The following is a 26,806-nucleotide window of genomic DNA, read 5'->3' as shown; positions in this document are numbered from 1 at the left end:
GACTTATTTGAACGTTTCTGCTTGAGCCTTTAACTAGCTATTATTTGAGGCATGAATCACTAGCACACTTATTTAGAGCTTTCCTATTTTCTTGTTTCATTTTTGCTCGGGACTAGCAAAATCTTATGTTTTGGGTGGTGAAGTGCACACAAAATGATTGAAAACCCTAAATCCAACGATCGTTCCCCATGTACTCAGTGATCATTACCCATGTACTCAATGATCCCTATTTAAGTACTCAACGATTACTACCTATGTACTCAACGATCCCTACCATAGTACTCAACGACTACATTTAGATTCTTTGATACATACAAGCTACTACACCTACATTTAGATTCTTTCCGCTAGGAATAAACATTCAGACAACAGCAGAAAGGAAACCATCGTGCATTTAAGGATAAAAGTAACATACCTTTTAGATAAAATGAGAATGGTGGAAAAAGTGTCGAAATGTACGGAGAGAAGGTGTTCGAGACGCTTGGAGAATTATTGAAGATGAGAGAAATGGAGAGGAAACTGAGAGAAAGGGTCATGTAATGAGAGAGAGTGAGGAGAACGTGAACAACGGCTAAGAACTTAGTTCAATTGACATTTGTATTCAAATCTCCACTCCAACTTGTACTAAAACAAGTTGGAAGTTTTTGGCTTTTGGGTCCTTTGGTACGAATTTCCACTAAAAAAAAAAGGTCATATTCATAAAAGAAGGAAAATAAAGAAAAAAGGAAAAAGAAACGAGAAGTAAAAAACGGAAAAGAAACCGTCGACTATCGAACCCCCTCCCCCTCCCTACTTTCTCTCCCTCTACTCAGCCGTCGACCCCCTTCTTTTGTCAGTCTTCTTCTCCGGCGAGCACCCGACCGGCGTAGATGGTGGCATTCACTCACTGTTCACTGGAGAACCCACGCTGTCCACGCGCTGGCGACGTTACCCACACAGCAAACCCACGCAATTGAGATGCGTTTCGTACTCGGGCCGCGAGCGGCTAGCCCTCACAGGCGACGACATATGCAGGTAACGCCGGGCGTTCTTCTCCGGTGACCCACTTACTCACCAACGAGTTTTGTCCCACAAATCTGACTTGCATCGCGAGCACGATTTCGAACGGCTTCGCCTAAGCCTTCATAGCATCGTTTCCCTCCGTTTCGGCGGCGTTGAGATCCGAACACCAATCAGATAAGATTCAGTAAGCATCGTTGCTTTAATTCCCTTTTGGATTGGAACTAAGTATTCGAATGTTTGTCTGAACCATTGGAACTCATCTGTTGTTATGTTTGGGTCACTTTCGAAGTGTTCGATTAAGTTCTATAAGTATTAACATTCTTTGAACCATTTTAGACTCGATTGAAGTATGTTAGACCAGTCTTTGACACGTGGAAATTTATTGTTTGTAGTTTTGAGTGCTATAGGTTGTCGATCAAGTTAAATAGTTTCCACATCCCTTCCAAAACGTAAATTTTGGTGAAGTTATGTTTGGACTTTCGTGATTTTATAAGAGTTTAAAAGTATGTTTTGAATGTTGAAAGCATGTTTTATGTGATTTGTGAATTGATTGAAATTGTTTTGTATGTTTTTTTATTGTTTCTGCAAAATGAGAGCATGTGACAGTTTGAAAGATTTTGAATTGAAAGTAAGTATGTTTTTGTTTTGTCACCTGTGGAAAGTTTGAATGATTTGATTTGGGCCGGTTAATTCTTCTGTTGAAATTGTATTTGGAACTGCATGTTTTGCTTCAAATGTTTATGAAAGAGTTTTGACATTTTTTTTTGAAAAAGGGAATAGCATCTTCATTAAGATAATGAAATGAGACAAGCTCAATATACAAAAGGAAACAACGATCAACAAAATTGTTTATGGAAGAGTTTTGACAATTCAATAAGGTCTTCTGGATATGCCAACTTTCTTTTGTGTTTTGAGAATTGTATGCTTATTTTTTTAGTAGCCAAAATTGGAATTGACAACAAATTGACAGATTGAAACTTATTTGTGAGAAAACACATTTTGTGGTTTGGCATTCCTTTGAATGAAGATTTAATTTATATGTGTGTTACACTCATCTAGCCTCACATTTAAGTAAATGTATTGAATATTTGGGTCGATTTTTAATTGACATATCTGAGTGAATTAATTATTTGTGTTGCCGACGGGTAACAATATATGTTTGGACTACTTCAATTATGGATCTTTCTCAGTTGGTTAAATGAAAGTATTGATTAATCAAGAGTTCTGTCTGATTGAAAGTATTAATCGGTTGAAAGTTTTGTTTCTTTAAGGTATTGAAGACTTTGTTTTGTTGAAAGTCTATTTAAAGGTTTAAGTTTGAAATGTTGGTTTTGAAAGCTTATTTGATAGATTTTTGGCTTTGAAAGCACCATTCGTTACAGAGTTATAATTCAAGGTTTTGCAAGGATTTTTATATTTTGTTTATGAAGGTTTTGAAAGAAAATGAATTGCAAAGTTGGAGACGAGAATTGCTTATTGAGTTTCTTTACTCATATTTGTTTCTCCAAAATGTTTTCAGGATCAAGTTGAGGAAGTTTGACGATCTGGCACAAGGCATCAAAAGATGTTTCTTTTAGGTTATGATAGTTTATCCTAGAAATAGTTTGTAATAAGCTGTGTCTGCTGAAGTGTGCAAGTTGTAAAAGTTTCTCATTGTTATAATTTCTGCATTGTTGTCATAATAGCTGTTTTGGAAAATATGGGCTATTACACTTTGTGTTTTTGGGTATTCTAGTTTTCCTAGAGTTGGACCTCAATTGATGTTCAACTGATCACATCCTCAAAATTAGAATTTCTCATGGTTGCTGTTTGGATGGGGTGGAGTTGAAGCTTTCCATTCAGGAATTTTCTTTCTGCTTTACATTGGTTGGAACTGGATTGATTACCTTCCTCAAGGTCATTTCCATTCTCATTCTTTCTGGAAAGTTTGTTTATTGGGTTCCTCTAGTTTTATACGAAGATCTTGTTGATTTCATTTTCACTGGGGACCTGGATTTTCTCATTCTGTTTAAGTTCTGAGATTTTTTAAAGTTGTCCATGCTACATATGCATGGCAGCAAATCATTGGAGGAAACTTTGGACTCTTGTTGGTAGAAGGTTATATATTCTCTCAGTAATACAGAATTGTTTAAAGGCTGGATGCTATTTCTTCTACTATGCTTTTGAGACTGTTGGACGAAGAGTTGGGTTTTGTTTTGGACTTTTGGTGAAGAAATTTGTAGGATTGGATTTCCTGTTGAGACTCTGAGGTGGGAGTATGGGCTGCATTTGCTCTAAGGGAATTCCAGCAAACGACTATGTTGCTGAGAATCATTCCAAAGAGAGGCATTTGAAGTCTAATAGATCTTCCAGGCTTAATTCTTCATTGAGGAAAGAAGAACCCGAGTTACATGCTGATGAAGGGCAAAATGATGCAATGGTGCGATTGTTGTTGAACCAACCTGGGGAAGAGAATGCTGGATCAACACCTGAATCAGATGGTGCTGAGAAGGCGACATCCTTTGAAAAAGCAGCCAGCACTAAGCCACTGGGAGAGGGGCAGCCAACTATGGAGGATGGAGCAAGGAGAGCTGGAGTACATAATAATAATGCAGCACCTAGAATAATCAATGTTGTTAATGGGGAAAAAGGGGCTTTGGTTATTGCTGGATGGCCATCTTGGCTGACATCAGTGGCTGGAGAAGCAATCAATGGATGGGTTCCTAGAAAGGCAGACTCTTTTCAGAAGTTGGATAAGGTCAGTTCTAGTAGTTTTACTTTTTATTTTTTTATTCTCTATTTGTACTATTTTCTGCAACATTTATTTACATATGCACTTGTTTTGTTTATATGAGCTTAACCTAAGTTGGTCAGAATAGAAACTTCCTCTTAGAGGCTTATTAGATTTATAGTCCACCGTGTTTGTGTTCTTTACTTGAAACGAATGATATTTACTTCTGCTGACGATGTGAAAAGACATCTTTTTGCCATGTGTGGTTGGCTATTGCTTTGTAGGTGTGCTCTAAATCAAATTTATTGCACTAAGATAAATATGTGTTCGCAATCCTTTTAATTTAATTTCTAAAATGAAAATTACAGATAAGAATGGATTGGGCATCATACTCTTAAAACAGCCAATATAAAAACAAGCATGGTCTGTCCCATAATACATGTCCCAAGCCATTGTTTTAAAAAGCTATTGAGACTTATGCCTTAAGGCAAGACTTTAAGTTTTAGCCTCGAGACTTATGCCTTCATTGAATAATATGAGGCTTATGCCTCTCATAGAAGAGGCTTACACCTTTTTGAAAAGGCATAGAGGCTTATAATCTTTACACCTCATCTAATGATTAAAAAAATAATAGTGATGGAGTTCTATCGCTGCGATTAGACATTCTGTCTCCCTCCTGATTTCACCTCCCTAACTTTTTTGGCCTTTCTTTGGAACTCCTTCGCCAACGCCTCCGCAGCAGAGCTAGAAGCGCCTACTCCATTGCTTCTTTTCCTTCTTTCTTTTCCACTTCTTCTCTCAAGGGGCTCTTCCATTTCAAACACTTCGATGTCGTCTTGTGTCTCCTTAGCCATCGTGTTGACTGACTCAAGTGGCGATGGCTCAACCTCAACTTGCCGACCGCTTGGCTGATTGACCACGCCTTCGTCTGAGGATTTGAGAGGGTTTAGATTCTTGAGAATTTCTCCATAGACTTCTCGCTCATCCTTACGCCTTGCTTTGCTTGTGGTGAAGGCAGATGGTTGAAGGTGATTATGGGGCGATGAGGACTGGGACGCTGCTGTGGCTGATGGGATGAGTATGGGGTTGAATGGTGAAGGTGATGCCACCGTGGGTGATGGCGCGTAAGTCGGTGCGGCAACGATCGAGAATGAGATTGGGTTGAAGGAAACAAAAGGGGACACGACTTCGTAGGAGAAAGTGGGGGTGGTTGATCGGGCTGAAGAAGGGGTATTTTGGCTTGCCATTTGGATCGTGGATGGAGTAGGTATGATTGGAGAGAGGGCCGGAGGGATCTTTAAGTTCATGGGGAAGCTTTTGGAATGCAGAGGTTTTAGGGTTTTAGGTTCGCGTAAAGAAGAAGGGTGTTCGAAGAAGGAGGGGGTCTAAATAAGTGAAGGGTGAAGAGGAAACGAATGGCTGCCTCGTGATTCGAGGCAATGATAGTGCTGCGCACATTAATGGCGAACTGATAGAATGTCTGGCAACACGTCTTTTCACCATCCTATGATAGGATGACGTATCGTTTCCTCACCTGCGATGGGTTCTTGGAGATGCATTGGGATATAATTCTTTTGCATCTCCAAGTCTCATCGCATCACTCATCGTATTAAGAAACCCCAATTCCCCCCTTTCTCTAAGGCTTGAATTTACTCAGCAGTCAATGATAACCAAAAACAGATAATAAACAAAGAGAACAACAATAATTAAGCAATAAGAATAAAGGATAAAAAAGAAATGAAAATAAAGGATACCAAAAAAAAGGATACGATATGTCCCTTGAAAGATATTTCTTTATAGCGCAGGGACTTCCTTTTATCGCATCATTCGAGCTTTCCTAGGTCTATGGAGGTCTTTTCGCAATCGAGATCCCCTCCATAGTAAGGCTTGATGTGTTGTCCATTAACTTTAATAACGTTGGCTCCATCCTCTCTAACCAATTCCACCGCTCCATGCGGATAAACTTCCTTGATGATGAATGATCTTGACCAACGCGATTTTAGCTTGCCTGGAAAAAGACGCAATCTAGAATTAAACAAGAGAACTTTTTGGCCAATTTCAAAATTTTTCTTACGAATGCGTTGATTATGCCAACACTTTGTTCACTCCTTGTAGATTTTGGCGTTCTCATATGCTTGCAGTCTCCACTCATCCAATTTCAATAATTGTAGCTTCCTCGCTTCTCCCGCAGCCTTCAATTCTAGGACTGGAGGTTGTTCCAAAGAGGTTCTATTCAAGCCTTTTCCTTTTTCTACGTTCAACGGTTCACAAGTTTTTTGTATTACTGCCGTCGCATAACATGATTCCACAATGGTGAAGGCCTCTTCCTTTGGTCCTGATTCTTCATCTGTTCCCCAATCAAAACTGCAGGGTCATTCCCTCAAGATCAAGTGCAAGGATACATGAATTAAGATTACTATCAAGATTGGCGAGAACAACCCCGTTGGCGGCAAGAAATAGATTTTAAAATGAAGATTGAACATCGAAGTCTTTTTAGATCGGGTGAAAAGCGTGGAGAATCTCTTTGACTACATGGAGACTCCATAACACAAGAAGGTAAAACTTGTTTCCTTAAAACTTAAGAGTGGTGCATCGGCTTGGTGGGACCAAGTCTAAGGAAACCGAGGTATGTAGGACAAAAGACCTATCACTAGTTGGCCAAAAATGATGAAATTGATGTTGCCAGCTAATCATGAGAGACTCCTTTACAACCAATTTCACCATTGCAAGCAAGGAACTCGTATAATTGAAGACTATACGGAAGAATTTTATTGCCTAAGTGCTAGGAACAATTTGGCCGAAAGTGATAACCAACAAGTAGCTCGGTTCGTTGATGGCTTGAGACAAGACATCAACGAAAAATTACATTTGTAGCCCCTATCTTCTTTGGTAGAAGTAGTATTCGTGGCATCTACAATCGAGGAAGATGAAAGCATTAAAACAGAAAAGATGGACTGGTTGGAGGAATACTTGGGACAAGAACTCTTCATCAGCAAAAAGGAACATGACAGACACTACCAAACGGCAAACCAACAATATGCCTACAAAGAACAAAGGCAAAGAAGTTGCATCTAAGGGAAGTCCTTCTCCTTTCTCTTCTAAAAAAGAAATACTAATCCTTATAATAGACTTAATCTTGACAAATGTTTTAGGTGGTCAAATGGGGCACCTTTCTAACGATTGCCCTTGAAGGAAGAACCTTACAAATCAAGAGCAACATGAGGATGAAGAAGATGAGGACTACTCTGAAGAAGACATCAATGTGACCCAACCGGACTCATTCAAGACCGAGGTTTGAATGTTGACCTCGTAATGTGTGATGCGTTTATTGCTATTAGTTGAAAGAGACTTGTTAATTTGTCACCACTCACTAAGCATCTTGAAGCTCATTTTTTTCTTTCATGTTTTTCTTCCCAGGTAGTGAAAGATGAGGAGTTCTAGGGTGCTGCTAAGTCAAAATCTGCCATGCCACAGCCACACTTCCGGATTTAAGTTGTTGTAAACATTTGTAGTTAAGTTTGGAAGTTGTATAAGCATTATACTGTTTGTAATAAAATAAGGTTTAGCCAAACAGTTGTTGCTTATTTACTTGATTTGAGTTTTAGTAAGAGACAAAAGTTTCAGATGGACAGTAGGTATCACAAAAGGGTGGTATCTGTTGTCCTCACGCCTCCTTTCGGGTTCTAGAGGGAGGCTCGGGAGGGGGTGTGACAACCCGGACATCTCAACTAGGTTGACACCCCCATAGCACCCTCATCATTTCTAAAATAAACAGAACAAGAATAACAAAGACTAACGAAAATCCAACAAAACATATTACAACAAGAGCATTGGATATAACCAAAGCAGAAATGGAACTATTCTAATAAAAATGTCCATTACACCGTGCAACCAGCAAGAAGAATAAGACTCAGAAGAGACTCTAAAAATCTGGAAAAATGAAAGCCCTCCAGTTTAGGCTTAATTCTTCAACCGAGTATTCAGCAAAATGCTTAGAAAGTGATCACCAAGAAGTTGCATTCAGCTGGGCTGTCTTGAGCCGTTCAAACCAAGCCAATCTCTTGTCATGGAAGACACATTGATTTCTTTCAGACCAAAGGTCAACGAGCAACAACTTCATAGGATTGATCCAAAGTAGTTTAGCTTTCTTCCTCATAGAATGACCCATCAACATTTGCATTACGTTAGAATGAAAATTGTTTCCGAACACCCAGTTCAATTCGAAAAATGAAAACAGTCTTATCCAACAATTGCTCGCATAACAACAGTCAAAAAACAAATGTTGCAGATCCTCTGAAGCAGCATACAAAGGGGGCATATTTGTGGAGAAAGACAATGAGAAGACAGCTTCTTTTGCATCACATCAGAGTAATTCAATTCCCCAAATAACATAATCCAAACTGTGACATTCACACGCTGAGGACTATTTGACTTCCATAATGCTTTCTCCAATTGCTTGTCTAATGGGGAAGTTACTGAAAGATGTTTCACAAGAGTCTTGACAGAAAAAACTCCATTTTTATCAATAGACCAGACTTACTTATCAAGGGTATTTGACAAACTTTTTCCATCAACAAGCCTAAGGAGGGTCTGAAATTCTAAAATCTCATCCTCCTCCAAATTTCTTCTGAACACAAAGGACCAAGATGAAGAGCTTTGATCCCAGTGATCTGTTATTGATCCCTTAGGATTAATGACTATCTTGAATAATTAAGGAAAATGAACCATCAACGTAGTTTTTCCAATCCAAGGATCCATCCAAAATCCAATTCGGTGCCCATTACCAAGTCAAAAGCATGCTAAAGCTTCAATTTTCAGCCAAGACCTGGAGATGCTAATCCAAGGACTCCTTAAACTTAGGTTGGTTTTTCCAGCTGTATGCCATCTGAATAAGCTGCTACCGTGGATACTTCTCCCAACTTGACTCCAAAGTGAATTTTCTTCCATGATAAAATGCCAACCCCACTTAGCAAGCAAAACCAAATTTCTGTTTTGACGACCTCCAGTGCCAAAACCTCCATCTTCTTGTGACTATCTTCCATTTTATCTCCCGTTTTACCAAGTGATTCATTTTTCCTCCATTGTGTCCCTCCCAAAAGAAACTTCTTATTTTTTGTTCTAATATTGAGATCACCTTTTTAGGCATTAGAAAAGTGGACATATAGTAGGTTGGAAAACTAGATAGAACAGATTTACAAAGAGTAATTCTTCCCCCTCGAGAAAGATTGTACCTTTTTCACTTATCAAGCTTGTTTTGAATTTTATCAATGATCGGCTGCCAAAAAGACACCTTCTGTGACTGTCAATTTACTTTCATCCCACATAGTTAAAATGCCTCCGGATCATGCTATGGCAAAATTACATTTTCTTTGCTTTTGTTTTCAATAAAATTTTAATAATTCAAATAGAGATTTGGGATTGGTTAGACTTAATTCTTCATTGGGCGTTGGCTAATTGAGATTTTTGTAATTACCAGTTTGGTCAGTCTGTTAGATTGGGGTTTGTTCTTGTAATTAGGGTTGGGGCTCCTTTTCGTAGGTTTGATTTTTGTTTGCGTTTGTACATTCTCTTATATTTCTCAATGAAAGCCAACTTTCTTATAAAAAAAATTCAAATAGAGAATGGGCCCTGGTTTCTTTTGTTAATTTCTATTATCTTTAACTATAAATATATAACTTTATTTATTAATTATAGAAAAAGTTAAATTATGTCAACAATACAAAATACTCTAAATTTAGTTTTGATACATGTACAACTTTGAATACTACCACCTCCAATAAGATACCTCAAGACTTTTACATTTATAACCCATTTTTTCTTTTTAAAATAAAAACAAAGCTTTTCATTGTTATATGAAAAGAGTCTAACAGATGTCCCGAATGGAATAATTTGCATAAACTTTAGATTGAGAACACCAAGAAGCCGCAAGAAGACGTCCTAAGTCCAACTGATTTGGCCGATCAATCGATTTGTCATGGAACACTCTGATTATGTTCTAACCAAATCTTAGATAATAGAGTCTTTGATTGCATCAGACCGTAATATTTGGGATTTAGAGGATAATAAAGGACCAACCAAAATTTTCATGACATTCTCACGAAAAGAGCTTCTGAAGACCCATTGGAGATTAAAATTAGAAATAACCGCCACCAACATGAACAAGAGAATAAACATTAAAAGAACAAATGTTGTAGATCCTCACTGCTGGCCATACATAATGGTCATTTCCTTTGTTCTTTAATTTCATACATTTGAACCTATATTTTTCCAGGGTGGTTCTTGCTGTTAAAGAGAACGTTGAATTTAATACATCACTAGTTTTTATTAACATGTGTATCTTGGCGTTTACACTTAGTTTATATTGATTATTTTATAATTTGAATGTAGATTGGACAAGGAACGTACAGCAGTGTTTACAGGGCCCGTGATATTGAGACAAACAAGATTGTTGCATTGAAGAAGGTGCGATTTGCTAACATGGATCCTGAAAGTGTTCGTTTTATGGCCAGGGAAATTCTTATCCTGCGTAGGCTTGACCATCCTAATGTCATGAAGCTTGAAGGTCTTATTACTTCAAGGGTATCGGGCAGTTTATACCTCATATTTGAGTACATGGAACATGATCTTGCAGGGTTGGCATCGACCCCAGGGATCAAGTTCACTGAAGCTCAGGTGATCGACTTTTCCCAGCTAGTGTGATAACATAAGATCATATCATGGAATAACGATATATGGAAATCTCAATTGGAAGCAACAAACAAGTTAAAGAGTTATTTATCTTAGATGATAATGACTTAAACATTGCCAATCTGCATAGAATTCTTTTACGTTTGGAAAGTATAGATGTTTTTGCATGCACATGGTGTTCACAAGAATGTGCTTAGGTGAAATTTAAGTTTCAAAATTCCTATGGACATATATTTATCCCGTGTTTAAGTGATACAGAACAAGACAACTGATGTGCCCCTACCTGCACATCTTAGTCTAAACTGTCTCTTGCAACTTCTCAAGGTGTGAAAAAGAAATGAAAAAAAGAAAAGAAAAAACAAAAAGAAAAAAACCCTGTGAGTAAGGATGAAGGCACATTACTATTTTTCTTCATAGGCAGTGAAACTTTCAGCGATAGAGATTAAAGTATGACGACCCATACTAGATACCATGCCTATACCAGCAATAAATCTTCATCATTGTTGGGCCTTCTTTCCGATAACCCTCCGGCCTTTCTTCCCCTTCTTGACGATGGCAGTTTGAGCCCTATCAGCCTTTCTTTTTATTGAACTTCTTCAGCCCCCTAAGTTTCAAGGGCCTTAGTTCATCTCTTAAGATGGAAGTTAAAAGCTGTCGCATAGATGGAAAATATTTTTGCATTTGGCAAGAAGATGATATTTTCTTAATAGAAGATTTGAGTGGCCATCGGAGGAAATGGAACAAGGATATTTTTGGGTGCATACAGATGAAGCAGCAAGCCTTGCTGAATGAACTTAACAACATTGATGATTTTGAGGAAGCTCACAGTTTGTATTCTATTAGGCAGCAGAGAGGGTCCTCTATTAAGGATGAGCTCATGGAGATCACATTTATGGTAGAGACTAGATGGCGATTGAAATGTAGAGTGAAATGGGCAAAGAGGGTCACGAAAATAGTAGATTCTTCCACAAGATTGATGTGATATCGAAAGAGGAAGATTGATGTGATATCGAAAGAGGAAAAACACAATTGTGGAGATTCTATTGAGACAAGGGCAAGCCTTGTTGATGACAACGACATTGAAGCTGAGTTCTTTGACTTCTACCGTGAGCTCTATACCAAACAAAAAGGTACTCGTTCCCCCCCAATTATTGACAATTGTGACCCCATAACCAATGATCAAACTACTGCTCTAGAGGCCCTATTTAGCGAGTTGGAAATTTTTCGTGCTATATCTGACATGGGAAACAATAAGTCTCTTGGCCCAGATGGATATACTTCTGAATTCTTAAAAAAAGCAATGGAACAGTTAATTTTGTATATTATTGAATGAATTAGAGTACATAATCAACCTTTTACAATGTGAATTCAAGAAACCACTAAAGGAAAATACATAAATGAAAATATCCAAAAAGGAAAGTAATAATGGAAAGAAACCACTAAAGGAAAATACATAAATGAAAATACCCAAAAAGGAAAATAATAATGGAAAATAAACCCTAATTTCCTTTTAATACCCTCCCTCAAACTCAAGGTGGTAGATTGGCGAACAACTTAAATTTGTAAAGATAACTTCCGAAACAAATCAACAGATCTGGGATGGAAACAGAAACCCACGAACAACGACAACACGAAGTAGGCTGAAAACATAAACCCATGAAGAACGGAAACAAACTTCTGGGCTAGAAACAAAGATTCTCATGGAGAGATTGATGACAAAACCTACGAAGAATTTCTGGGTTGAAAACAAATATCCTCATAGAGAGATTTAAAACAGAACCTACAACTGTTGATCTGAAAAAAAAATAGAGACTTTAGAAGATCAGAAAACATAACAGAGGTTGAAACTGAAAAACAGGAACACATAATCAATTAAGCAGGTGAATGAATTCTGGATCTGAGCTGGGTGACATGAGAGATCAAGTAGGCCGGCTCGGTGGGTGTTTGAGACGTCAGATTTGATGTGGTGGTGGCTGGTGAGGGCAAGATAGTAGGTGGGTGAGTGGATGTGTGCACGGTAGAACAAAGTGGATCTGAATACTAAAATCCTAATGGGCGTCGGGTCTGCCTCCGTTGTCGTCGATCAACGGAGGCAAAGAACGGACAAGACTTTGGTGGCTAGGGTTCAATAAAACAAAACCTAATGCTTTGGTACCATGTTACTTTTGTTTATTGTTGAATAAATTAGAGTACATAATCAACCTTTTACGGGGTGAATAAATAGACACAAGAAACCACTAAAAGAAAGTCATAGATGGGAAATACCCAAAAACGAAAATAATAATGGAATATAAACCCTAATTTCTTTTAACAGGAACATCCTTAAAGATGACATTAAAAGGGTGTTCCAAGAATTTTTTGAGAAAGCCATTACCAATGCAAACTCAATACGAGCTATATCTGCTTGATTGCCAAAAAGATTGATGCAAAGAGGGTTGGGAATTATAGGCCTATCAGCCTGACAACCTGTCTCTACAAAGTCATAGAGCGAGTTTTATCGGAAAGACATAAGAAAGTTCTTCCACACATGATTGCTGAGAATCAGTTTGCTTTTGTGGCAGATCGTCAGATCATTGATGCCTTTTTGATTGCAAATGAGCTTATTGATATGTATGCTACATCCAAGATTGAGGGGTGGTTATAAAGCTTGATATTGAGAAGACATTCGATATGGTTGATTGGGAGTTTTTGGATAATGTTTTGCTTGTTAAGGGATTCGGTCACCAATGGAGAAAATGGATTATGGGATGCCTCTTGTCAGCTAATTTCTTTATCATTATAAATAGCCGACCGAGGGGCAAGATAAAAGCCTCCAGAGGCCTCAAATAGGGAGACCCCCTCTCCGCCTTTTATTCATATTGGTGATTGATTGTCTCGGTAGGATGCTCTTAGAAGACTCCAACTCAAACCTCATTGAAGGTTTTAGTTTTAGGAACATGCGGCTTCAAATTACTCACTTGCAGTTTGTGGATGACCACTATCCTTTTCTCCTCTCCCAATTTTTTGAGATTATTTAGACCTTTGAGTAAAGTTCTGGCCTTAGAATCAACCAAAGGAAGGCAGAATTTATGGGCATCAACATAGACAGTTGGGTCAATCAAATGGCTACTTTCTTTGGATGCAAGGTGGGATCTTGGCCATCTACATGCCTCAGGCTGCCATTACATGGCAAACCTTCATCTTCTACCTTTTGAGAAGATTGAAAGAAGAATTAACAATTGGACATTTCCAAGGGTGGTCGTTTAACCCTAATACAAGCCACCCTTGACAATCTTCCAACTTATTACCTCTCTACTTTCAAAATATCCACCAAGGCGGCCGATCAGATTGAAAAGCTTCATAGAAATTTTCTATGGAATGGAACAATGATAGTAGGGGCATTCATGCCATTCGATGGCAAACGACATAGCTCCTTACGCACGAAGGGGTCTTGGGTTGATTGAGACGAAAAAAGGAATCAAAGTCTATTGGCAAAATGGATTTTGGGATACCAGTTTGAGAAAGGTGCCCTTTGGAGAAGGTTTATTGATGCTAAATATGGCGCCCCTCTACACCCTCAAGGTCGTTTCTTCAAAAAATACAAAGGTCCTTGGACTAATATTGCTCATCAGGTTACCCACATTCTCCATAATATTACTCAAACCGTTGGCAATGGCTCTACCATTTCTTTTTGGAATGACAGTTGGGTTGGCCCCCTCCTCAAGGGTGCCTTCTCTAGATTATGTGCTCTCTCCAACCAAAAGGATGCTTCCATTGCACAGTGTTGGAATTTGGAATATGAGTCATGGGATTTGGGATTAAGGTGTAATCTTAATGAAGTCGAGATTGAAGAAAGGGCTACCGTATCCACTATTGAAGAGGTTGAAGGAGGTGAGCCATAGTAGCATAAACACTGCCGATACCCTCATTAAAAAGGCTGCCGATACCCTCATTGAAAAGGCTCCTTGGGTTGTCTCCACCCAAATTGGTGCGTCCTTTGCCGTGCTAATGCTGAAACAATTACGCACATCTTGGCCCATTGTGAATTTGCTCAATTTTTTTGGAGGTGGATGTTAAAGACTTTCAACTACCATGTGGCCTTCCCTAATGACTCTCCAACTTTGCTGAATATGCTTCTTATTGGTCATCCTTTCAAGAAGGATAAGGAAATCTTATGGGAATTCATCTTCAAAGGTTTTTTATGGCTTATATGGAATGAATGGAACCAGTATACTTTTGAGGACAGAAAAACTGAATTTACAAAATTCTTTAACCATCTATTGTACACTTCTCTGTCTTGGTGTACATTTATCTAGTTTTTTTGTGATTACAATCTTACGGCACTTATTGAAATATGAATAGCAACATATAATCCCTTTTTCTTGTTGCTCTTTTGTAATTTCACAATATCAATGAAATTATGATTGAATGTTTCTCAAAAAAAAAATAAAAAATAAAAAAGTGGCCATAGGAAGATCTCCCTTTCTGATTCAATGCTAAAGTGGCTAGTTGAAGAAGTGAAGAATTTTCTGTGTTTTCCTTTGCATTACTTCTTCCAGAAAAAGGAAAAATGGGATCATGATGTCTTGCACCTAGCTAAATTCAAATTGCAGAAAGATTGGTTTCTTAATTGTGCGTTTGGCCTGCCACAGGAGTAAGGAAGAACCTTCATATTCCTTTAGGACTCTGTAAGAAGGTTGGCGCTGACATTTAGCTTCATGCTTAACAATAGTCTTAAAAACCTAATGGATCCAAGTGAGAAATCAAAAGTCAAGGAGTCATTTGAATGTGCAAAATCAGAATCTAGATAGGAGAGCTCTTTTGCTGAAGTGCTTCGTCTGCCTCCACCCAATAAATGGACTGTCTTGAGTGCCCCAAAGACAAGACTCTCCTTTGCAAGTATTAATTCCTATTGGGTCAAGAAGGAATCTGAAGTTTTGAATTTGAACACAGATTCCTTGCTTGTGGTTTCAAGATTGTTTGTTCATTATTCTTTGGACGAAGTTAAGGAGGCTCTGGAAGATTTCTTCCTGTCACAAGTTTTAATCAATCTTGTTATGGATGATAAAATCCTTTTGAAATTAGAAAAGGATTTAGCTCATTTGAATTTTGGTAAATGGAAGTTATTTAGGAGAATGCATCTGAAATTGGATTTTTGGTCGAATTGTGCTCATCTAAACCAGAATTTCTTAGGTGCCATGGAGGATGGATCCTTATTAAAAACCTACCATTAGCTTATTGACAAAGTTCGGTTTTTGATGCAATTAGGTGGGTTTTTAAGTATTTCATCTCAGACACTTAGGGCTTGAATTTGAAAATAGAGTATTCAATGAAAACAAAGTTGTATTTCATGTTTTCAGATATGTGTTTGGTAGCAGATTTTGAAACTAGATTCTAATTTAAACAATGTTTAAAATGTGTTCGATATTATATTTATAAATTATAAAACTAGTTGTAGTTACCCATTAAATATTAGTTGATGATAAATTATTACTAATTTATTTATGAACATGTTTTATGTAATTTTTTTTTGTATAATTATTATCTTGTAACATTGTATAATTTATAATTCATTACATAATACATATTTTAATTTTAAAAAATTGAATTGAGGTTATAATTTGATATATTGTATTCTAAATGTTTTTATCTTTATTTAATATAATTTTTCATTTTAAAATTCAAAATTCAAACTCTGGATACAATGAAAACATAAAAATATTGTTTTCAGTATTTGCACTGTTTGGATCACAGGATCTGAAAACAGTTTTCAAAAATAGAATTCAGGTTGCCGGCCAAACACATGAACTTAGTGATCTAAAAACATACAATAGAATCTGGATTGCCAACCAAATAGGGTCTTATTTGTTTGGCCACTATCTAAATTGGAAGAAATGTTTGGGGTTTTGTCCAGCTTCATTGGATATCAAGGACTTTAATCTTTTGGTGATTTTAAAATCTACTTTGAAGCTATAGACCCTTGGAATTCTCATAACGTGAAGCATTTGAGTGAAGATATTTTGTTGGATTACGACTTTTTATATTCCATTGATCAAGAAAAGGCCAAGTGCTAAAAATGAGATCTTTGAAAAGGGGGAAGTGAAGACTCAACCGATTTACTCTCTCGAGATATTATGATCAATGCTCCAACTATTGCAATATTATATGAGAAATGTAATAACTCCAGTCTCTTGGATGAGGAAACCGTTTTGGTGCCACAATTTTTTTTTTCTTTTTAAAATAGAAACGAGCCTCTTCATTAATCTAAAGATACCCTCATTTTTTTTTTAAATAGAGAACCCCCTTTCGAGGAGAACTTTGGAGAAGATCTTGTTGACTTGTTTCACTGGTCAGCCGGAAAGGAGGTTAGTCAGCCTAATATGTTATGCATGTCTCCACTTTCTACATCTCAAATACCCTCCAAATTCTCCTCCATAGTTGAAATTTGTGGTCTACAGTTTTGCAAAGCATCCCACCATTCATCTTAGTTGGTAAATTGATCATTTTTTACTCAGTTTGAAGATCATTTCATGGATTAATTGGGGCCTCGGAGCTAATGCTTTTTTAATCTATTTGGTGTTCAGAGCTAATCGGTTGGTCTTTCATGGAATCCTTTGGTATTCAGATTCTTCATATCTAAGGAGTGGGATGAGATATCTAACAATACAAGAGTCTCAGACAAGCTTGTGTTGTCTCGGATCATTTTCCATTGCTATTAGCAGCTGGAATAGTTTGGTAGGATCCTACGCCATTTTGATTTTGTAATACTCAGTTGCCAGCCAGTTAAAGATTGGACATTTATATTGTGGAAGCTAGAATTCAAGGCTGGGCTGGTTTTATTCTTAGTTTGAAGCTTAGAAAGATAAAGGTGGCAATCAAGTCTTTGTTTGCAGCTTATGAACATTTAAAGGGGAATTCATGGAGTTTTATTTTTCAGAGGTGCAAAAATTCAGAAATGCAAATATTTGGCACAAGTTGAGGTTGTAAGCACCAGCTTCTTTCTCAGTTCTTTAGCAGCCACGATGAGGATGATTCTAATTACTGAGTTAATGTCAAGCGATGGGATTTCTCTTAGTTGTTATGGACAAAGGCAGTTAAAGCTTTTCTTGTGGAGATTTGGTTGGTCAGAAATCATCGTTTTTTTTTCTTCATGACAAGTCTCCTCCTTGGTTTGTTCAGTTCGAGTTCGCTCGGAAATTAGTCTAAGTTGGAATGCTTTTGTATTTCCTGCATTGTCTTTTGTACTTTGGGAGAAGGATTGCTTTCTGTCTTATTATTATCTTTGTATTTTGAGCATTAGTATCTGTTCATTTTATCAATAGAAAGTTTGTTTCCTTTTAAAAAAAAACTGAACCTAGTCTAATATGCTTGATGTGGGTTGACGTACAGATAAAATGCTATATGAAACAGCTGCTTTGTGGCCTTGAACATTGCCATGCCCAGGGAGTTTTGCACCGTGACATCAAGGGCTCAAATCTTCTGATTGACAATAATGGTAATCTAAAGATAGGTGATTTTGGGCTTTCAACCTTTTTCTGTTCCCAAAAAAAACAGCCTCTTACAAGTCGTGTGGTAACTTTGTGGTATCGGCCACCTGAGCTTTTGCTTGGTGCAACGGACTATGGACTTTCTGTAGATTTGTGGAGTGCTGGTTGCATTCTTGCAGAATTGTATGCTGGGAAGCCTATCATGCCTGGAAGAACAGAGGTATTATCTTATCTAATGACCTTTCTTGCATATTAACACATTGCAATATGCATTTACTTGGCCCCTAAAATTGAATAATGTTTGTGAACTTATTATCTATTTTACATACTTTCTAATGCATGCGCTCTTCTCTGCTAAAGAAATTCAAGAGCGATGAATATGGATCAATTGGCTTGCTAGATCCTATAAAAAAAAAAAATTGGCTTGCTAGAATTATTTCTCATGCTGCCACTTGGCATTAAAATGAAAGAATTATGGTCCTTTGCTATGGTAGCAGCCGTGTATATTGCTAAGAATCAGAAGGCAATAAGCAAAAATGGACTGTTCCATATGTAAAACACGTATGGTGGTTTTTAATGTACTCTTCTTAGACAAAGGGTCTACAAGCTGGTTTGTAGATGTGCATACTATATTTTAAACCACTTTTGCTGTCTGATTTTGTTTATTCTAAGCATTGCTGGTGGAATTATTCTCAATGTTCAATGGGTTTTTTTCCAATTCATTTAAGGCAACATTCTTTAGCTAATTGCTGGTCCGTCATTGGCGTTGAGATTGAAGATTGCGAGTCTAATGCAGTAGAAGCTATCTTATCAGAAATTTGTTTTGAAAGAAATTAGAGGATCTTTCACAATTCAATGATGGAATGATCATTTTGGTTTTGCTCAAGTCTTCCTCCTCCTGGTGCATTCTATCCAAACATTTTGCTCATTACTCAATTCAGGAACTTCGTCTTAATTGGAATGCTTTTATCTTTCCGTTGTAATTTCTCACCGTATGATTTTATGTTTTGACTATTCTCTTTTAAGGGTTATCGTATTTTGAGCATTAATCTATATTCATTATATCAATAAAAAGTTTTGTTTCCTTTTCAAAAAAGAAAAATAATAACATTTCTATTCATGCAAGGTTTGAAGTTGTTAGAGTGCTCTTGGGAAGCTTTAGACACTTTCTAAGTATTTCAAAATGGATATGTATCCCCACCGTACTCTCTCTCACTGATGGACCCAACTTTAGTCACTGCCACTTGACCTAACCCTAGCTTCCGCCATTGTCATCAGACTTAGCTACACAGCCACCAGTCCTTTTTGTCTTTGTCCGTCGGTTGTTCCACGTTCACGATTTCATTTTCTCATTGTTTGTTTGTTGTATTGAAAAGTTGTTGGCTCTTCTTCTACTTCGTCCTTGTCCGTCGTTGCTAGCCTTCTTGTCATCGCTACCATGCACCACCATCGAAGTCCATTTGTCCTTCAACTTTGTTCGTCTTTTTTTTCCTCTCTTTTTTCCTTAGTTTTGGCTGGCTTCTCATGCTTGTTTCAGATGTAACTTTCCCTCGGTGGTTATTAAAAGTTGTTGCATTCGGTTTAGTATTTTGGCTGAAAATCATTTGATTTTATGGAGAAATAAAAAAAGGACGCAATCAACTTGTTCCTCTTTTTATTTTAGCTCTTCTCCTTTGCATGTTCAAATGTACTACTGCTGAATTACTGCAACTTTTAGTTCATTCTTTTTTTAGAAGAAATTGAAGGATGATTTTGGGATCTTTTGATTATCTAAATTTGAATCATCTTTTGGTTGACATTTTGAATGTTCTATCTAGCCTTCCTCAAGAGGAAGAAATATTATGCAAATTCCTGTTGGCATCGATAAAAAAGGTTGAATGATTTTATGAGAAATGGTATTGATTTCCTTTCAACTCTTGAGAACAAGATGTATTCGAAGTTTGAAACTTTTCATCAGTTGAAGGCAGCAGGAAATTCTCAAGAGGGGTTGGTTACTCACATGTGCATTTCAAGAAGTTTCGTGGAAGTGATCAAACATAACACAAGTTATTTTTAGGATTGAAACTCATCAAACATGATGATCAAAGTTCACTCCCCAGAGTTTTCTTCATTTTGAGTAAGAAAAGAAAAAGAAGTGGTAGAACTGAATTTTAACTCCATTATGGTGGTATCTCGGTTGCTTGTTCACACTCTTGGAAAGATGTTCAGATTTTCGTAAAAGATTAATTTCGGTCCAAAGTTTCTATTAATCCTTTTAGGGACGAGAAGACCTTGATGAAGATTGAAAATGATTTTTCATAATTCAAATTTGATAGGTTAGGCTGGTAGTCCAGTTGGTGGTTGGTAATGTTGGTGTACAAGAGAATGCAAGTTTGATTATCTGAATAGGCATAATTCAATTTTGATAGCAAGTGGAAGCTTTTTGGAGACCATTTGAAACATGAGCATTGGTCTAATGAGAATTACTCTCATCCGAAGTTCATTAAAAGTTATGGAGGATGGATATCAGTTAAAATTTTCCTTTGGAATATTGGAAACTATTCATCTTTGAGGCTATAGGAAAAATTTAGGTGGTTTGGTCAACATTGCCTTCCAAACCCTTAATTTCATAGATTGTTCAACTGCTCTGATTGAAGTTGAAAAAAAGTACATGTCGCTTCATTCAAATTGTTGTTAAGGATGATAATATCAGTAATTTCTCTCTTTGTTTTGATGGTATAGCTTCTATGGACACTCCAAGTTCGAGTAATTTACTTCATGTTGATTTATCATTCAAAGACTTTTTAAATTTGGTGGATTTTAAGGAGATGAAAAAGGTTTTGGAAGATTGAAGAATTTATTTTGTCAAATGAAGATAAGTTGATTGAAGTAGATGTTGGTTCAAAGACAACAATAGGGCATGCTTTGTGTCTTAATTTGAAAGATTCGGATGACTCTGGTCCTTATGTGGTTGTTCCTCTCCCTTTTATTAATGATGCATTTTCACTAGAAGAGCAACTTGAAGAAGACAAGCATTCAAAAAGATTCTCTAGAACTTTTCGTCTCCTAAATCTAAAGTGAGTACTAATGGGCGAAGCCAAGATTCATAAAATCCTTTCATTATTCTCGTAGGAAAGAAGCCTTTGTTATCCCCAAATGCTCAGAGGGTAATTTTGATGCTTTAGAGGAATCTTATACTCGTTTATTGATTTCCTCTTCACATTCGATCGAGTCTCATAATGTTGGTTCAAAGCAGCAACAGTCTTTGGATCCTGTGTCTTCTAACCAATCTGTTATTTCTATCCCTCAGTCAAATGTTCAGCTTATTAATGGGTCTACGACCCCCCCTTTTCCTCTTTTGATTATGATGAGGGATTAATTGTTAGTGTAAGCAGTGAGAAAGATGAACTTCTTATAGAGGAATTAGAGCAACAACAACATGAGTTATTTTTAGAGGATTTATTTACAAAAGCCTATAATAACCTATTTCCATGTGAAGACAATGGGTCACTTAGATTAAAGCTTATTGCAATTGCAAGACCAGTGTCTTCTCCTTTAATTCCAAACAAATTCTCTCCTCTAGTTGAGGCTTATGGTCTTCAGATGCAGTTAATTCCTCCTAGATCTTTGGGAATTACAATTTAATGTGTTTGCCATGTTCGATTAGACTTGGTAGCATTTTTATGGATTTTTTGGGCTGTTTTATTCTTCTATCAGAGATTCCTAAGTCCCAATTGAATTGGGGTTTTGTTTTCTGGTTATTTATTTTGCTCTATGGTGATTTCCCAGCTCATTTTCAGTTTTCATTCTTTTCCTAGTGCCAATTTTAGAGTTTTTTGGCCTGTAGTGGTGAATTCTCTTGTTAGTTTTTTGGTTTGATATTTCGCTTCATTGGTTTGCTTGCTTTGGTTCGATTCCTCTCATGGCTTCTTTAGGACGCTCTCTCTCTTCAAGGTTTTGGTGCTTTTTAGATTTAGGCTTTTCATCTTATTTGGCATGTAATCACTTTCAGTTGTAATTGTTTCTGATTTATTTCTTATTTCTTTAGAGTTTTTATATTCTTGAGGCATTAGTTTCATTTCATTATATCAATAAAATTTTTTTTGTTCATTTTCTACTTAATCGTTATCTCTCTTTCATTCATGTACTTTCTATTTGTTGTTTTTTTTTTTTAATCTAATTAGAGATGTTTGTAATGTCTTTCTTCTCATTCTTTGTAATTTTATACATCAATGAAATTGTCTCTTTTTAAATAAAAGGAAAAACATGTTATTTGATGCTCTGTTCGGCGATAGGATTTGGACAGAAATGATTTCAAATGACAGGATTTTAAATGCAGGAAATAATTTCAAATTATTATGTGCGTTAATTGGCTCAAAATCATTTACATTAAAATTTCTTGTTTGGATACCCACGGAAATGAAAAGAAAGCATGACATTTTACTTTTTTGCCCTTACATGTTGCAGGAAATTATATTAATAATTATAAATTACTTTTATATCAAATAACAATATTAATTGCATACAATTTGAATAACATATTATTTAATCAAAACCAATTAACTTATTGAATAAAAGATTACAAATGTCATAATCATGGCCAAATGAAAAATCAACAAAAGATATAATGTAAAGGGAACAACAATTAACAAAGTGAAAAACCAAATATGAAAAAAAAAAAATCTAGAATCTAACCTGGTGAAATAATGTAGAGAAACTGGAAGAACTGAAACAAAAATGATGTAACGTAGGAAGATTGGGAGGGTTTTAGTTATTGTAGTATAAAAAAGATTTTGGAGGGTTTTAGTTATATTAGTGTAAAAAAGATCTTATGGGTTTTAGTTAATGTAATATAAAAAAGATCTTGGAGGGTTTTAGTTATATTAGTGTAAAAAAGATCTAATGGGTTTTAGTTAATGTAATATAAAAAAGATTATGTGGGTTAAAAGCGGAAAGAAACATTTCTTGGTTTAAAATCCACCTAAGTCTGATGGTTTTGGAATGGAATTTGCATTTAAAAAAACAAAGTTTGAAGTGTATAATAATTCTGTTGGTGTTTAAATTAGTGTTCATCAGAATCTTGATTTTTTTTTTTTAATATGAGAAATAGTAACTGAATTTCATTGATAGCATGAATCTACTTGCGAACCTTGATTTTCAGGATTAGATTGCCAAGTCACCATGTTTGTTAGTTCTCTCTCTGTAACCTCCCCCCCACCCCCCCACCCCATGTTTTCCATAAAGATTAGTCTGCGTGCAAACTTTTGATGTATACTTTACAGGATTTGATTATTGTTGATAAACTATTTGTTACATTTACATTAACATTTTGACATAGGGGTTTGAACCCTTATATTCGGATACAATAAATTGTACTGCGAAATGTGTCATCATCAATAGGTGGAGCAACTACACAAGATCTTTAAACTCTGTGGCTCCCCATCTGAAGAATACTGGAAAAAGTCAAAATTACCTCATGCCACCATCTTTAAACCTCAGCATCCTTACAAGCGGTGTGTTGCTGAGACTTTCAAAGACTTCCCTTTCTCTGCATTGGCCCTTTTGGATGTCCTTCTTGCAGTGGAACCTGATGGTCGCGGAACAGCTTCCTCTGCCCTTCAAAGTGAGGTAATCAATATTTTGCAATGAAATTTGTTTATTGGGGGATAAAAGAAAAAGGAAATGAGCTAAATCTTTTGTTTCCTTCAGTTACAAATTTCCTATTTTCTCGGGGTTTTTGGAGATATACAAGATAAAAACTTGTACAGTACTTGAAATGTTTAGGAACGGGACCTAAATAATTGTTACCGAACGGGACCTAAATAATTGAGAATCTTAATTATCCAGTCTTGAATCAAACCAACCTTACTCTCTCTGCAAACCTAAAGGAACTTCAAGGATCTTCGACTTGAAACTCAGCATCAAGTAACATGGCTTGAATTTCTTGGGAATTTTAGCGTACAGATCTGCAAACACCTACTTGAATTCAAAATGAAGCTCTAGTTTAGTTTGAACTTCCATACAAAGAGCCATTTCCTTGCAAAGCTTTTCCAGTTCCCAAAATATTTGAACAAATCTTGCCAGTTTGAGTTGTGTGGGGTTAGACACATTTGATGGTGGAGTTGGATGAAACTAATAATTTGGGAGTGCATTTTTTTTAACTGGCAAAATTTCTAATAAATTTTACTGCAAAATATTTTTGCTAGTCACCTATTTTGAAAAGCATCTATAGAGTTTGACAAGGAGTTCCATGGTTTAGTTGGAATCTACTGTTGGGATGTTATGTCCTAGGTTAGATAAGATAATTTGGGACAGAATGTGTCATTATGTGTTTCTAAAAATGCTTTTGTTTCAATAGAAGTAGCTTAATCAGTCTACAGCAAGGATACAAAGGGATGTAGGAGACCAGATCCCTTGTCTAATTCCTTTCGTAGCTAAGATTTTATCTCAAACATTGATAATAATAAATTTTATACGTTGGGTTGAGATTTGAATCTCCAATATGAAGTGAAGCTCTAAGGGGGTGTTTGGGGCACTAAGTTGGTTATTATCGTTGGTGGTTATTATAGTCTGTGGGTTATACTAGCCTATGGATTATAATAGTCTGTGTTTGAGGTGTAAACTATTTTAGTTTAGTTATCATAGTCTGTTTGGGATGTTGACTATTTTAGTTTGGGTTGAAAATAGTAAATACTATAGCAAAGAGGAAGAGAGAGGAAGCACGAAAAATAGTAAATATTGTTGAGTTAGTTTCATATCGGCTAATAAAAATTCATGTTCTTTGTGTCATTTTATTTTTGCCCCTATACTTTTAAGTGTCCAAATTTAGTTTATTTGCTTTCAATAAATCTTAAATTAGTAATTGTGAGTTTGAAGTTGATTTTTATCAAAATTGGTTAAATAATAATTATAATTTTCATGGAAAAGAATACAGATTTTGAATGATACTATAAGTACATTGACCAAAATGAATGTTCAATGTAGAATTTTATATTTCGTTTGGTAAAATATAATTACCCAAGCGTTTAATGTTGTGTAAATATTTTTCATCTCTTAATTCTATGGTCGCATGGTTGATTCTTATGTGTTATTTTCTTTCAGTTCTTTACCACCAAACCTCTTCCCTCGGATCCCTCTGCTTTGCCAAATTACCCACCATGCAAGGAATTTGACGTGAAGCTTCGAGATGAGGAATCTCGAAGGTAAATTCTTTATTGATTTCCTAGTAGTGAGAAATATATATCCGGTTGGCCTTTGCTGTTCTTTCTAAAATCATCCATTCTTCTATTTTCCAAAACTAGGAGAAGAGCTGCTATCGGTGTTGCACGTGAACATGAAGCAGCTCGAAAGTTTATGAGAGGATCGAAAGCTAATCATGCACCAGATGCAAACGCTGAATTGCAGGCATCCATACATGTAATTAGAAGATTAAAGATGCATTTGAATAGTTGTGTTTTAGAAGAATACAACCTCTGGTGCACTTATAATTTAGTTCATTTGTGAAATTCAGAAAAAACAAGGGCAGCCGAATCCTCCAAGTGTCATTGAGAAGTATAATCACGAAGAGGATGGTGGCTCTGGCTTTTGCATCGAGCTCCCAAAAGACGCAGAGCAAATGCAGGCGACTGCACTGGGTTCTTCTCGAAACATAAACGGGAATGTGGGTGATAATCTAAGAGGTTCTTCAGTTGGGGAAAAAGGTGCAGAGCTTAGAAAACAGAGATCTTATATGCAACATGGTGCTGGACAGTTATCCCGGTATTCCAATTCCATTGCAGTTCGAGGTGGTTCACGATTTGACTGTGGTGGAGAAAGTAGTGCTAATTCACACTGGCCAGAAGAGTGTTTTAATGTGTCATATAACCATTTCAATGGCGGTGAATGTTCAGAAAAGCATGAATGGTCTCACCATTTACTAGACAGGACAAAAGCTTCCTGTAAGATAGATGATCAGTCATCTGGAAAAGAGTCTACTATGATAAAGTATCCAGTGGTATTTAGCAATCTACTCTGCTTTATAATCCATTTTTAATAAAGTATTCAATGATCATCTCATGCTTTTGGAGCTAACCAATTTCCTTTTCATCCATCTGCAGAGTTATGCTCCGAAGAAGAGAATTCACTACTCAGGACCCTTGATGCCTCCTGGTGGAAACCTTGAGGAAATGTTGAAAGAGCACGAGAAACAAATCCAACATGTGGTGTGCAAGTCTCGTATTGACAAAGCTAAGACAAAAAAAACGTACGACGACAGAGGTCAAATGGAATTGTTGCTTCACCATGTGAGAAATGGCAGTTGAGCCTTACATTGTCAAAAGTTCAATCCGTGCTGTATGGAAGAAGCTTTTCTTTATGTTGGTGAAACTTCCATGGGGAATTTTGACAAATCCTTGAAACTACTTGGAGTTCACGAAGCTCGCACAAACAGCAAGGTATGGTCACACTTAGTTTTGTCAACCGTATGCCAAGAGTTCCAAGATTAATGCAATTTTAGGAAGGAAGACAATTAGAACAATTGACTGAGATTTACCATTCGCGAAGTCGGTTTCAGTTCCAGAAATTGATTGAGGTCTCTTTGGCACTTTGCTCAGTTGCTGAGTTGCTGAAGGAATTTTTTTGTACAGCCTAACATGTGTTATCTAATCAATTTTGTCTTGTAAAGGGGACAATGGATGTTCTTCCAAATTGAAGATTTTTTTTCCCTTTTACTCCACAGGCTTATTTTTTAAAATTGTTCAGCAGAGCTGCTAAAGAAGTTAGGAAAAGCAACTTGTTCTTGTCTATTTATCTGCTCTTAATTATGTAACAGTTGGCTCAATATTTTCATTGGATCACTGTAATTAATCTTTGTTTATTCATCTTTGCAAATGAATCTATTGATTTGGGCAAACTGTGCTGTTTAGTTGAGGTAGGTTAAATTATAAATTTGTGCTTCTGTTTAGTTGAGGTAGGTTAAATTATA

General features: G+C 36.5%; 1 protein-coding gene and 1 long non-coding RNA gene across 3 annotated transcripts; both read left to right on the top strand.

Annotated features, from left to right (window-relative positions):
* The first annotated feature begins 722 nt into the window (after nt 1–722).
* Nucleotides 723–26,734, top strand: LOC120073766 (putative serine/threonine-protein kinase At1g09600). 2 transcript variants are annotated; one of them, XM_039026594.2, is made up of 10 exons: nt 723–1,186; nt 2,522–3,739; nt 10,100–10,384; nt 17,768–17,873; nt 18,015–18,085; nt 23,245–23,472; nt 24,946–25,046; nt 25,146–25,260; nt 25,355–25,837; nt 25,941–26,734. In XM_039026594.2, exons 2-10 carry the CDS (start codon nt 3,260–3,262, stop codon nt 26,142–26,144), a joined length of 2,073 nt encoding a protein of 690 aa, XP_038882522.1. In that variant the 5' UTR covers nt 723–1,186; nt 2,522–3,259; the 3' UTR covers nt 26,145–26,734. The 2 variants fall into 2 exon arrangements, with proteins under 2 accessions (XP_038882522.1, XP_038882521.1); XM_039026593.2 differs by having other exon boundaries at nt 17,768–18,085.
* On the top strand, nt 10,419–17,761 carry LOC120073767 (uncharacterized). The gene is made up of 3 exons (XR_005480792.2): nt 10,419–11,529; nt 16,674–16,743; nt 16,963–17,761. It is a non-coding gene; the product is annotated as an uncharacterized LOC120073767 (long non-coding RNA).
* Nucleotides 26,735–26,806: the final 72 nt, after the last annotated feature.

This window comes from Benincasa hispida, chromosome 3, assembly GCF_027475165.1.
Source record: "Benincasa hispida cultivar pf3 chromosome 3, pf3_genome.v1.1, whole genome shotgun sequence".
Lineage (NCBI taxonomy): Eukaryota > Viridiplantae > Streptophyta > Magnoliopsida > Cucurbitales > Cucurbitaceae > Benincasa > Benincasa hispida.
The sequence above is the reverse complement of the archived record's forward strand: the minus strand, read 5'-3'. Positions and strand labels throughout refer to the sequence as shown.

Bases quoted from the DNA above. Each gene is read 5' to 3' on its own strand.
- LOC120073766 (XM_039026593.2), top strand. From the start codon at position 3,260: ATGGGCTGCATTTGCTCTAAGGGAATTCCAGCAAACGACTATGTTGCT. The intron at 3,740-10,099 runs GTCAGTTCTAGT...ATTTGAATGTAG, and splicing joins CTTTTCAGAAGTTGGATAAG to ATTGGACAAGGAACGTACAG. The intron at 25,261-25,354 runs GTAATTAGAAGA...TGTGAAATTCAG, and splicing joins AATTGCAGGCATCCATACAT to AAAAAACAAGGGCAGCCGAA.